This window comes from Corvus brachyrhynchos, unplaced genomic scaffold (assembly GCF_000691975.1).
Source record: "Corvus brachyrhynchos isolate BGI_N302 unplaced genomic scaffold, ASM69197v1 scaffold52, whole genome shotgun sequence".
In the NCBI taxonomy this organism is placed as follows: Eukaryota; Metazoa; Chordata; class Aves; order Passeriformes; family Corvidae; genus Corvus; species Corvus brachyrhynchos.
The window spans coordinates 1,904,170-1,918,409 of NW_008237221.1; the positions used below are offsets into that span (position 1 = coordinate 1,904,170).

Consider the following 14,240-nt stretch of genomic DNA (forward strand, 5'->3'; position numbering starts at 1 on the left):
GTAGCAACTAATGTTTAAAGAAAGGTAAGGCTTTGACTAAATATGTAGTAAATAAAACTATTTTAATGTATGTATTTTTATACAAAGTGAATTGAGTCACTTGATACAAAATAAACTGTTTAAAAAAATGTTCTTTCCAAAATTTTTAAAATTATTATTTCTATTTTAAGTGGGTTTGGAACCAGCACCTCTTTCTGTATCTGAAGAACGACAACTTGCAATTCTGACAGAGCTACCTTTTGTAGTTCCTTTTGAAGAAAGAGTAAAGGTACCTACTTTCTAATTTAATATGCAATTGGTTTTTTAACCTTTTTGTTTTGAGTAAGTGTAAAAAGAACATTTATTGAAGTAGAAACTGGATCAATTCCCTGCAGAAGGATGTGGCAGTCTGCACTGTTTTTCTTCAGTACTCACACAGCAACTGAACATTTGAAGTTAATGACTTCTCACTTATTTTCCTGCTTATATTGCCCTTTATAATAATTGCACTAGAGTTAGAAACATTTATTCTGAGACAGATGAGAGCAGTTTGCAGTCCTGGCTCAGTGATGGCTCTACATGATTGCACCCTCTTGTGGTGGCACAACGCCGGCCGGTTGTGTTCTGTACCCGAGTACAGGGTCACAGCTGGGGACTTGGGTGCACTGGGTGGATTTGCTCCAAATGAGATGATGGATGCCCATTTTGGGAAAATATCACTTAGTGAAAAATGCTGAGTAGCTGAATTTTAATAGAGTGTATAGCTTAAAACTTGCAAGACTCTTGTACTTGATTGGATTTGCTTTTTAATTTTTTAAAATTTTATAGATGTAATTGTTAATTCTGTTACCTATTTCAGTTTGCATCATAAATATTCTTAAAGTTTTTTTTCTGTTAAGCACGTGTTTTTTTAACTGGTTTAGTTTTCAACAGTACCAATTATTTAAAAACTGCTCCCTAAATTGTCTTGGAAATGTTAAGTTTTGAGACACCATCAAGGGAATGAAGAGTAATTCCTTACGGAGAGTTGGTCTTTATTTGTCAGAACAGACAGGGACAGCTTTGGTAGAAAATGCATGTTTTTTTCTCAGGTTTCTATGAAACAGTTGTTCCAACAAAACATCTTATTACTGTATGGCAATACCACACTAGGATTACAAGGAAATGATAAGAATTGACCTCAAGCAGGGATCTCTATGTCATGATTTAGTCACTGCTTTCCAACCTCTGGACTTCTTAAAGCTGTGTTGAGATGCATAAATGTTAGGTTTTTGGAATTCATAAAGCCTTGTTTGGTGCAGTTGGATTCATAGAACCTTGTGTGCTTTTATCACAAAAACTGAAGTAACAATTGCATGAGAACTGGAGATAAGGATAAAGCTGCAGACTGAACTTCTTTAGTTCAAAGAGGAGATCCTGTTACACTGTGTTTTGGAACAAGTGTGTATGGTCCTTTTTGTGTAATAGTGGGAGTCAGCATTCCTTTGGAGTCTCCCACTGCCTCTACAGAGCAACTTGCAATAAGGTTTTTTTTTTTTTTTTCCTTTTGGTCAGTTGCTGTCTATTGCTCTGTAATTTAATATGGTAATGCAGCTCAGTGCTGCTTGTGCGTGTGGGTTGTTCCATATGCCCTTTCATTTTCTGACTTCCTCATGACATTTTTACCTTGAATTACCAGATAACAGGTACTCTTACAAGAAATTGCAGAGTCCAGTTCCATGGTAAGCTCATCAGCTTTCTGGCCCCAGGGAGTGTTTTCCCCTTCAGCCTTAAGGCACTTGGGGTGCACCTTTCAGTCTGTGGGAGGTAATGAATCCAATTTGTAGGAAGTGCTTTGGTTTTCACCTCCTTAGGCCATATGTGGGGCAGCTTGCCTGTGGTGGGTGATGCTGCTTCCCATGGTGTATGCTTCAGTCAGCACTGCTTTTCTGTGTGTTAGTCTGAAGTAATTACAAACGCTTCAGCTGTGCATTAAGGTTCTCATTTTCAGGACTAACATGTACATGAACATTGGCTTATGCAGGGAGTCAGTAGCAAAAAGAGTTTTGCTATGAGATGTAGTACCAGGTGGTTCTTTCCATCTGGAGTTGGGTAACAATAATTAATAAACTGTATCTAGTCCTTTGTCAGGAAGGAGAGTGGTGGTGAACATATTCTCATGCTCTGTACATTAAAAAAAAAGGTGCCTGTGGCTACCTGTCGTGATGTTATAAAACTGTAGAAAAATTAAGGCCAGAAGGGACCTCTGGAGGTACTATAGTCCACATCTTTCCTCATACAAGAGTAACTTCAGACTTGGGCAGCATGCACAAGGACTTGTCCAGATAAGTTTTGACTATCTCCAAAGATGGAGATTTCACAAACTCTCATGTAACCTTTTCCAATGCTTAATCACTCCTATTATGAACTTTTTTCTTTATGTCCATTCCTTGTTTCTCTTTCTGCAGCTTAGGACTATTTTCTCTTCTTTTCCTCCTGTGTACCTTAGGAAAGATTACTGCTTTGTCTATACTGTAATCTTCCTGGTTGGAAGGCATCTTCTCCACTAGGAACATTTGCCCATAAAAGCAGTAGATTTGAGACCTTACTCTAGCTTTGTCTGCTGTGGTCAGATTTCCTCTTCCATGGTAAATTTGTTGTTTTTTAAAATTCCTGCAGACTCTTACTTAAAAACATGGTCTGACATATTTCTGGGAGATTATATCCCTTGGAAAATGTACTAGACTATTTATTAAATATGGGAATGGTGGCAAGAGAGAATATAGTAAACATACACTCCCTGGATCAAGGGAATATTATTGTACATGAGGCAACCCGCTCCCATGCTACGTATCGGCATAGAAACACAGGTAGCTACAGTTGCTCTTCAGGTGAACAGGTTCCTCTTGTGAAGACTTGAAAAGGGACAATGAGAAGTTCAATTTGTACTTCACCTGGCAAATGTTTTTTTAATTGGTATGATGCTCTTTTTTTTAATATGGCAGTAATATCCATGATTTTATTTTATCTGACTTATTTGTTCACTTGTGCAAGGGGAACTGGTACCTCTTTTCTTATTAGTGAGAATGTTCTGACCATTGCAAACAGCAACAAAATATTATTTACCAGTATTGAGGATAACCTCTGTGTGTGCAAAATACTCACGGGACTTTTTTCCTTTATTTTTGAATACTTCGCATTTCAGAACTCTGAAAGTTAGGGAGAGGAAACTGGAATCACTGGCACAATGTCTGTAGATGTGCCTCTTTATGTAGAAAGAGCTGAGGATGATACCTTAGCACAGAAAAGTTCTTTGCATTTCTGTCCCCCTCCTCCCCTTGCCTGGGTCATGGCTCTGTATTAAGTTTCTGCAGCTGTGTGAGAGAGAAGACAGATTACTTGAAAGTGAGTGCCAGAAGCAGCTCAAAGGACAGTAACAGTAGTGAATAACCGTCTCTCATTGAATATTTAGATCTGCACAGTGACATGATTGCTCTTCTCACTGATTTTAACAGATTTTTCAAAGACTGATCTATGCTGATAAACAAGAAGTTCAAGGAGATGGGCCATTTTTGGATGGAATTAATGTTACTATCAGAAGAAATTATATTTATGAAGATGCTTATGATAAACTTTCTCCCGAGAATGGTAGGTTTACAGTTAAGCTATCAGCTTGTTATAACACTTTATTCTTACCATGGAGTTAGTTACATATTTGCTTATTTGACTGGTATGCTGTAGGTGTATCAGCTCTGAGATGTCAAAGTTCTTAGAAGTTAAATTTCCTTGTTTTTATGGAAGTAATTATCACCCATATTCTTTCTGATTATTGCAGTCTAAATAATCTCTTTACAACCTACTTTTACAGTGCTTTTCTTCCCATTTACTCATCCAAATAATTGTAATTTGTTTATTTTTCGATGTAGTTCATTAGATATTATCTGCTTTGGTAATCTTTGCCAACAAATACATATGGACTGAACAGGATTTGCTGAGTACAATGTGCTGATAATAGTGCAGGGCTCTTTTTAATGATTGGATGTAGTACTGTAAATTTTACTGCATTGAATTAAATCACATGTTCGTGTGAATCTGTGTGAATCTTGCACTCACAGTATTTTATATAAGCAATTTTCAAGTTATTCTTGGGTCTCTTTTAAATATTTTGTAGGATTTTTTTTCTTCCCCTACCTATGATCTTTTCCACTCCTTTTTTTGATGACTCTTAAAACAGGACCTTTTCTACAAAGTGAATGTTTCACAAACTGAATATTCCAAAATTCAAGCCAGTAATAAGAGTTTTGCTACTGTTTACTAGGTCAGTTTTTATTCTAGCATATATAGTTTTGTGTGTAGGTACATGTGGTTTTATCCATACAAAACTGATGCAGACAGTTGCATTTGAGTTTGTCTCTCTCCTTTCTCTGCAGAACCTGACCTAAAAAAGCGCATTCGTGTTCACTTGCTTAATGCACATGGTCTTGATGAAGCTGGTATTGATGGTGGTGGAATTTTCAGAGAATTTCTGAATGAACTTCTCAAATCAGGATTTAACCCTAACCAGGGGTTTTTTAAGACCACCAATGAGGGACTGCTTTACCCTAACCCTGCTGCACAGATGCTCGTTGGAGACTCGTATGCACGACATTACTACTTCCTTGGAAGAATGCTTGGAAAGGTAAAAACAGTGTTGGGTAATAGAAAGCTATAGCAGTACTGAAATTATTCAGTTATGTTTTTTTCTAATTAGGAGGGGGTTTTCTAGGCTTAAGAGAAAAAAGCTTTCAGATGTTGGGTCTGAATGTTATTACTACAGATCAGCTACATTTCTGGTTGATTTTAATAAATTGTACACTTGGGAAGTACAGGAAATTTGCGATATCCTGACTGACAGTTGAGCAAAGTTTGCATGTTTGGTTCTGTGTATATCCTCGTGCTTAAGGTTAAGTTGGTTGAAGCCACTAGACCTGCTCTGCTTATTGTGATTTTCAACCTGGAGCTTTTTTGGAATATGACTGCAGTTACATTTCCATCATTTGGAATACATGAAATGGATGTTTTAAACAGTTTCTAGTTGTAGGAGGTATACAATTCTGGCCAGCATGTAAAATTTGCCATCAGCATTTACCTTACTTAAGAGCCACGTGCAAATTAATTTTCACGTATTCTGTTTGGGGTTTTGTACATTTTACATATTTCTTGAGTTTTAGTGCTTGATAATTTGGTGATATGAATGTTCAAAGGCTAATAGATGCTTGTTGAGCTAGATGAAAAATGAAGGGGGAAGAAAAAAGAGAGAAACCATTACAAACATTAATTACATTCAATTTTCTTTTATGGTCAGGTTTAATACTGAGGCTATTTCATTCTGAGCGCTTGAAATAATTTTTATAAAGCTAATAATTGTGAAACAAAGTTTGGAATACAAATTCAATTTCAGAAAAAGAAAGTATTAATTGCTACTGAGCTGTCTAATACTGAAGGTATTTAAGATATAAAAGTCTCATTTAAGTGCCTGCAGTATTTTGGAGGCTAAAATCCTGCTGCCTTGCAGTGAGATTTGAATTGTGGTTGGATGTCTTTGTAGTGTAGCTGGAAGTGGTTTCAAGGGATGTTGTTGGCAAACTTGAATTGTTGAAACAGTGCTGTGCTTGGGAGTTGCCAGTCAACTGATTTAGATAAAACTGCCTCTCTGTAAGCAAATCTCCTGCTAATGGATCCTGGCTACTGCCATATCCAAACTTCTTAGAGAACGGAAATTACAAATCAGCCATTTCAATAAATAATCTTTGAGTGATGTTCTCACACTCAGAGTGGAGATGGATTCAGTACTAATACAATAGTTTGTAATTGTGTCTGATACTACATATCCAAGCTTCATTTTCTTTCTGCATGTATAGATTTTTGGAGTGGGAAAGCAAATACTTGTGGTATTGTTAAGGAAGTTACTGCACCACAAAAATGTTTTGTGTATATCTTGGAAGGAGGCAGGGCTCAACTGTCAGGGGAAGTTTGAAACATTATTTAAAAGAAAAAGATTGTAATTTGGAGTCTTTAGTTTCCTCTGTCAAAACAACACATTGCCTTCTGTAATTGAATTTCAAATCTTAGCATAGAGACAGAAGTTGCAAAATGTGTTCTATCTCACAGAGAGCTACAGGTAGAGTTTTACTTTTGTCTTTTTAAAATCAGAGAATCTACTATTTAATATTTTGAAAGCATAAACTGTTTTTGTATTTGCAGTATGTTTAGATAAGGTAAGAATTGACGGTGCTACTTAATAATTACCCTTGCCCAGGTGCACAGACACATTTTTAGTAGCGCATTTAGAGACTTGATGAATTAAATAGAAAGATAAGGCACGACCATACTGTTCAAAACCTGCCAGTATTGTGATCTTGGTTAGGTTATTGAATACCCACTCATCCGTTTCCAAAAATGTGTCCTTTTTATGCTTTGCACAGGGCTATTTGAGAGCAATAGTGGATTATTAAAAGCCCCTTTGCAAACAAAATAGATATAATGCAAAGGAAGCAATCACGCATCCACAGCAATTTCTTATTTGTGGAAACCAGTATGTAAAGAGTGCTGCCACCAAAAACTCTCACGTAAGAAGCTTCAATGTTATCAGAAAACAAATACATTAAAATATAATAATTTATAGAAATTCTCTGTCTCTTGGTAACCACTTCGTACTAATACCAAATGCATTTAACTTTCAGCACCATAAAGTTACACCTAATTCAGTTTTTCTTCTCATTAGGAAGTTTCTAACAGCTTGGCATCTTCTTTGTTAATTGGTCAGTTCAGAACCAGAAACATCTGAAAATTTAAAGCTTATCTTGAAAAATGGTGTATCTGAAAATGTAAATAATTTTAATCCTGGATAAATTAATGACTTTTGGGTGTATTTTTCTAGTTAATTAAGAAATGAAAATCTGTGTACAAAATGCATAGCTTGTTCATGCAAGTTTTGTAGTCACTGGATGAGCAAAAGGTCTTGTAGAAATAATATTGTGTGATCATGTAATTGCATGTGTTGTCTGAAATCATCCTTTAAAATAAAAGCAGAAATGAGTTTGCTTAAACAGCAGCTACTCAAACACTTCCAAAGTTTACATTTCTCAGCTGTCAGTGACTTTACTGTGAAATGTAAATATTACCTTAGCACTGGTGCCTTTTAAGCATTTTCCTTTCTCTTCCTTAGAAGTTAAAGCTCACTTGCTGGGCACACCCTTGGTAAGAGTTTGCCATTGCCGGAGGGGTTGGAAACTTGAACCTCTCAGTGTTGCCCACTGCATGCACAGCTGGGGTTCTCTGAGTCCCAGGCCTTGCTTGAGAGCCAAGGGTGTCCTGGGCTGTCAGGAACATTCAGGTAGAGGAGCTCTAACCCCAAATCCTCTTTGTTGTCCTCTCTGGAAAGTAAAGTCTTCTTGTCTCATGTGGTGTCCCGGAAGGATGGATGGTCTGGATGCCATGATCCTTTTGCTCTCTCAGTAGGTGGTTTTGGGCTGTGGGCAGGCACCTGGTTTGGTTCCACTTCCTTTCCACATGCAGTAATTGTTGTTCTGGCTGCACTAAAAGTCTCCCCACGTGCAGACTCTCCTGCTGCAGGTTTGGCAGTGTAGTGGAATTGACCCAGGAAAACACAAAAGGTACTTTTTTGACAGACTGCCAAGAAGCAACAAAGCAAGGAAATTTGGAAGCAACACCTGAGCATATTAAATGAGGATTTTCTCCATGCTGATTCTTGAGTGGTCTGCTCCAAACCTGAAAAGAGAGAAACACTGGTTAACCATTTCAGCAGAAACAGTGCTTGGTAGAACAGTGATGGAGAATTAAAATCTGAACTTCACCATGTTCTGACCTAAACTCGGTCTAGTATATGCCATATTTCTCCATTTCCCGTTTACATTTGCTTTTATTCAATGATCTTACTGTGACAGATGTTGTGGGAAAGGATATTATTTGCATTTGGAATTCTTTGACATCAAGCTGCTAATTCTTAGGATAATTTACTTAAATTCCATGAAGTATCAGCATTAGTTTAAGAATATGGCAGGAAATCCATAGATAGATTAGTATGATAATTTTTATGGTTTCCTCTTCTTCCCTTTTGACATAAACCTGCTAGTTCTTGCATTTATTTTGTTTTGCAGTGACTGTCTTTGCATGTTAAACAGAGTGACTCTGCCACTGGAGATTTTTGTATAGTACACTCAGTGTCTTTGAATTTACTGAATTCTACCATCTCCACCTCTCTTATTCCAGAATATTGAATAGAACTTGTGAGTCACACGTTCATGTTGCTGAAGAACATCTATTTTTGAAATATAATAAGTCCCCTTTTCTAAGCAATAGAACCTGCAGTTCTTGGAAGACACTAAGGTTTTCTGAAAAGATTTAGATTTGTTTTGCCAAAAGCCAACTTTTGTCTTAAATGATTGGGAAAGCAATATGGAGAACAAAATGTCTTTTGAGATGTTTTGAACTGAGTCCTTCCTTTGTGGAACCAAATAAAGAACTTTGATAGAAGAAGCAGCAAGAATTGAGAAAAACTAATGTGTTCATTTTAAATTTTAGCATTATTTTGGTGGTGGATACAATCTAGGTTTAGTTCTTTGCTCGTTAATATTTAGTGGTATATAGGAGGTCAGTAATTTGCCTGGACTTGTGGATATTATACTGATGAAAGTCAAAGTTGTTTATTTTCTTATGAGTTTTTGTAGTTCACTGATTTAAGATCGAACAGACTGTTCTTTGCACATATCTAAATGTTGTTAAATATATATAATTGAATTCTAAGCAATAGAACCTGCAGTTCTTGGAAGACACTAAGGTTTTCTGAAAAGATTTAGATTTGTTTTGCCAAAAGCCAACTTTTGTCTTAAATGATTGGGAAAGCAATATGGAGAACAAAATGTCTTTTGAGATGTTTTGAACTGAGTCCTTCCTTTGTGGAACCAAATAAAGAACTTTGATAGAAGAAGCAGCAAGAATTGAGAAAAACTAATGTGTTCATTTTAAATTTTAGCATTATTTTGGTGGTGGATACAATCTAGGTTTAGTTCTTTGCTCGTTAATATTTAGTGGTATATAGGAGGTCAGTAATTTGCCTGGACTTGTGGATATTATACTGATGAAAGTCAAAGTTGTTTATTTTCTTATGAGTTTTTGTAGTTCACTGATTTAAGATCGAACAGACTGTTCTTTGCACATATCTAAATGTTGTTAAATATATATAATTGAAAAAAGTTATAAAATAAGTTCTTGCGTAAAAAGAATCTTTAGAAGAGTAATAGTAGATCAAATACAGATTTTATTACACTGCAAGTAAATGTGGGACCTAATTATTGATTAGGTTATTTTTCTGTATCTTAGAGTAGTGTGCCTTATGGTTACTGTTTGTAACTTTGAACAGAGCTGTGAGAGATCATTTTTTGTGTGAGATATTGTGCCTGTCTGGAAGGTGCAATTCTAAGATGAGCAGTGTCTGTAGAATCCATTCTGCAGAAAAACTAAAGTAGTTCTTAATCATCCTTGGGCTTTATCTAAGAAGTATGGAATTAGGGGAGTCCTTTCACAGCAAGATCTGCATCAGATCCTAAACTCTTAAATTATAAACTAGCAGCACATATGGAGTTAAAACATTCAAGGAAACGTTTCTGATAAGATACGTGAGTGTCGTTTGTGCACCAAAAGCTTGTAGAGAGCAAACAAAGCAAGAGAACTGTACAATGAGAACGGAGTTTCATATACTTGATTATTTGGAAGGATGGTGTGTCAAGCATTGCCTTGCCACTCTGACTGTTGAAGGGTGGGGGTTTTATCCTTCTGATTTTTAGGCTGCCCTTTCCCTTTTCTTATTGGCCACTTAATTAGATCCGCTGTAGCTTGGATAAGTCAGTACACCCTTAATTGATTTGTGCTGCAGCCACAATTGGTACTGCTAGTACCTGGAAAGGTAGGAATGGGATTGGTGGTACTGATGCAAAGAGGAGGTGATTGGTATAAGCTCGATTTCTTCTGTTAATTTCAGTTACCTTCCCCATGATTTTGTAGATTCAGCATTTTGCTTAAAAGCAAATTAGCTGATGATCGTTTGTCTCAGAAAATCCTGAATCATCTGATATGGAATCAAAACAGGAATTTACCATGGAAAGTGGCATGGTCCTTTAATTATACACTTACAGTGCGGAAACACAATCCTAAGAGAGCAGAATTGATACCTTATGGAAGTTATTTCATGATTTATGAATGCAGATGTAAACTAATCTGAATCTATTTTCTGACACAGTTATTCAGCTTGACAATTCCTTTGTGTACTGGTGCATTTAACAAAACCAATTATCTTTTGATTACAAATAGCTATGTTAGTAGTAGCCTTGTAAATATATGTCTAGCGCTAAAGACTACTGAAACTTGGTATTTTAACTCTAAATCTTTAGGAAGGAAAAGTGTTTATTGATGGATTGTGATATTTATTGGGTCATAATGTATTTAAATTTTCTTTAATGCATATGTTAGTGATTGTTTACCGTGATAAAGTGCATAGAGGTCTCTGCAAGGAGTTCTGCATGGAAAGAATTACCTCATGTCAGTGGTCACTCTCAATTAAAAGTTCCATTAGCAGATGATTCCTGCTTCTGGTTTGTGTACTGATTGCATTTTATTGCCTCTAAATCAGGTTCCTAGACAGGGAATAAATAAACAGTTAAGAGTGTGTGGTAATGGTATCCTGATCTTTTTTCACAGTTGGGAACACCTACATCCATTCCAATCAATTAGGTTTGGAATATTTACTGAAATTCTTAATTCTCTTTGAACTTTAAAAATTACTAGTTTCACTGCTATTAAAATACAGATTTATCTTAGAAGCATATCCAGAGGTTAGTTATATAGTAGTAAGTGTTTATTTTATGTCAGAAGAGTAAACTTTAATAAGGAGGAGAAGTTTTCCTTTTATCTTCAGTTCTTCTTAAATTATGTTTAAATTTGAGACAAGAAAAATCTATTAAGCCTTTACTGGAACTTCAGTAATGAATGATAACTCTCAGTTACTCAGTACATCCACAGGTATCTATAGTGCTTCCTCTCTCACCCCTCAAAACCCTCCAAATTACATTGATAGCAATTTGTGTCATATTTATGGCATAAGTTACTGAGATAACTGTTCCTATTAAATGAGAAAGAAACTATCAAACTGATGAAATGGTAGTTTTCTGCAAGTGCTGGCAATTCTGAAGCACTCTGTTTTGGTAATAAACATAATTGTAATTAAACTAAATACACTCTTAATTCTTAGAATAAAAATACTATGACTTTCCATTTTTAAATGAAAAATTAACTCAAGGTCATTACACTTGATATGATCCAATGAAGTCTTTGGGAATGGATCCTTACATTTTTCTGGTCCTGTGTTCATGAGTTAGGAGTTTGGTCTGTACTGCCAAACCCCTGTGATCCATGTCAGGGATTTGCACTGGCTGCAGCACCTGTGACAGGCAGGTCCTTCATGCCTGAGTCTTGCCGCCCCAAATCTCTGAAACTTCTATAAACTTGTACTTACTGACCTTCAAATTCCCACTGAGTGGGAAATCTGAAGTAAAACCAATTTACAAAAGGCTTTTTCTAAAAAAAAAATATAATAAAAATAATTTAAAAATCTGATTATATTAGCAAGGGCTATTAATAAAGCTCGCAGAAGCCTAATTACAGGCATCAAGCTGAATTTTGGACTCCTGTTCTTTAAAAAGACAGAACAAAGGCGAGATATGAATTTTCACACTAATACAGGGAAGATAATGCACCAGATTCTCCATTACTGTGGTGATACAAATGCGTCTAGACATCTACTGCTGCTCAGAGGCTTGGAAACAGTGGCTTAGTGCCCCCAGGTAACAGGACACATTGCATTCTGACACACACCTGAGAGAATTTTATTTTATTTTATTTTACTTTACTATATTGCTGTTAGAAGCAGTATCATTTGGGGTTCGCTCACTTTAAAGCACATTATTAAGCGTATCTTTAAGAAATTATTTTATCTAGAGATTACTAAACGTTAGCTCTAAAAATGTTTCAAAAATGCAAGTACATGCTAATTTTAATTTAACTTAAATTTTTAGTTTAATCTTTTTCATTAGGGTTGAAAAGGCTTTGCTGCCCCCAAAGGCTTCGTGAGTGTGATGAGATATTTCTAGGATATAAATAATAAGGTAGAAGGAAGTTCTAATGGTTTTGGTATTTTTCGATCATTTTTATTAATGGTTCTGTACAGCTTTGAAGATCTATTGCACTCTGTAAGTGCTAAGTATTATTTAATAGTAACTGTATAAAATTACTGAAATAGAAAGGGTTATGGTCTTGGGGGCTGATTATGGAAATAACTGAATTTAAGCCCAGTCATTTAGTGCCTTATCCCAAAAGCTGTGCATCTTTCTAGGGATATGACTTTAGCATTGTTTATGCTTTAAAATACACTTCTGGGTTGTAAAGGATTAATGGAAAGTAGAAGCAAGGACGGATTATTTTTCTTAAGAGAGATTTTAGTCGAAATAATAAATTAGAGAGTTGTAGACCTGAAAGTGTAAGTAAAGGCACTAAAGCTGCCTCACAGTGAGAGAGGTTTAATTAGTTCATCTGTGAATTTGTTTACACAGTTTGAACCTAATTCAGCACGTCGTAGTGTAACCTCTACTGTGTACAGCTAATTTGGCTGAAATTACTCTAATATCTTTCATTTTGTCCATATTTAAAATATGGTGTGAAATCTTTTCTCACTGAAGAGCAATTCCCTAAATCTTGGGATCATACCTGAGCAATACCTTGTGTGACTATGTAGTACTTAAATGGTATCGTGATGTTTACCATCTATAGTCCCTGTCAGGCATTATTCCTATTTTGTTGAAAGAAGAAAAGTCCTCCTTGTCCAGAGAACTGTCATCCTTCTGCCATTGTCACTGTGTACAGCTGTCCTTCCAGACCAGATCCTTCTTCCATACTACATTACCTCTACCAATTGCATGCCTAACGTGCTTGCCTTAAAAAACTATTTCTTCTTCCTCCACATCACAGATGTTTAGTGAGTGTGTTCAGTATATTTGTGTCTGAACATCATATTTTTCATCACTTCAAATGCCTGCATTGTGATCTGTGTCACTGAACTGAGTAAAGGCCAGTCCCTGTTGCAATCAATTACAGTGGAACTATACTGTAATCACAGGTAGCTGAGATTATTTAAAAGAGGAACCACAGACTTTAGACTGCATGTGAAGTGCAAACCTATTAAGCACAGTAGGCTTCCTGTTATTTTGGTTGTTTTTAATATTCTGATGTGTTCTGGAGGCATTCACACGCAAAGAGGGAGAGAGGTGTGTGAAGTTCCTTTTACTGAATACTACTTTTTCCATAGTGAAATAATTGTTCTTGGCCTTTTAACCAGAAAAAACCCATATTTTAACCATCTCTTCAGAAAATAGAAAAGGCTTGACATAATTCGGAGAACGTTGGGTTGGGGAGTATTAAAAATAATTTGTTACTGAAATAGAAAATTTTTTTAGTCATTTCAGAAGCACTTAAGTTACTTTTTTGATATCTAGAGATGTCAACTTGACCTAAAGAGAATCCCTAACCTACAAGAGTTTGAAATAGTGCTGGGAAATCCAGGTTGGCCTTTTCAGCAGACATAGCCTTTTAGCTACTTGGGAATGTGTTACCCTGTGAGCGTTACAGTGCTTGTGGGATTGCCCTTGATGTGAACATCGCTGTCTCTGCTTCAGACCAGCTTCTTGCCCCATGCTTATACCTGCAAATTGCACTTCTGTCCAACTGGAGGGTTAATATCCCAGCCTTTCAAGAAGGCAGAGCTATGTAGGCTCTGTTGAGGTTGTTTATTTTGTCCCCTACATCTGTACATTGGAAACTAGAAGTCTGATGCCATATGTGACCACCAATCCCTCCTTTCATGCCTTCCCATGTGGATTTTTTGCCTTATGTAGGCCTGCTGCAGTTTATGGACTGCAGGGTAGAGATGATGGAGTGAGGAGCTCAGACAGGAAAGCTGGGAATGGGAACTGTCAGAACTCACTGTAGAAAGGGATCGGTCCCATCGGTGATTACTGCAGAGTTAAAGGGAACTCGCCAAAGGGTGAGAGTACTTGAAGTTTGAGAAGAGATTAGTTTTAAAATGTATATTGGTTAGACTTGCTGGCTTTTATCTCCTGAACCAGTGTATGAACAGGAAGCTCTGATTTAGCCAAACAGAAGTAGACATCTCTCTC

The 14,240-nt window shown here is 36.4% G+C and overlaps 1 protein-coding gene across 2 annotated transcripts in view; it reads left to right on the top strand.

Moving 5' to 3' along the window:
• Positions 1–14,240, top strand: part of UBE3C (ubiquitin protein ligase E3C) — a 70,286-nt gene that overhangs the window by 39,106 nt on the left and 16,940 nt on the right. For both annotated transcript variants that reach the window (XR_552308.2, XM_017728909.1), the window contains exons 16-18: positions 171–268; positions 3,474–3,606; positions 4,389–4,636. Coding sequence is in view for 1 of the 2 variants with exons in the window: in XM_017728909.1 (XP_017584398.1) it covers positions 171–268; positions 3,474–3,606; positions 4,389–4,636 (479 nt within the window). In the remaining variant the exon portion in view is untranslated. The remainder of the gene's footprint in view (positions 1–170; positions 269–3,473; positions 3,607–4,388; positions 4,637–14,240) is intronic.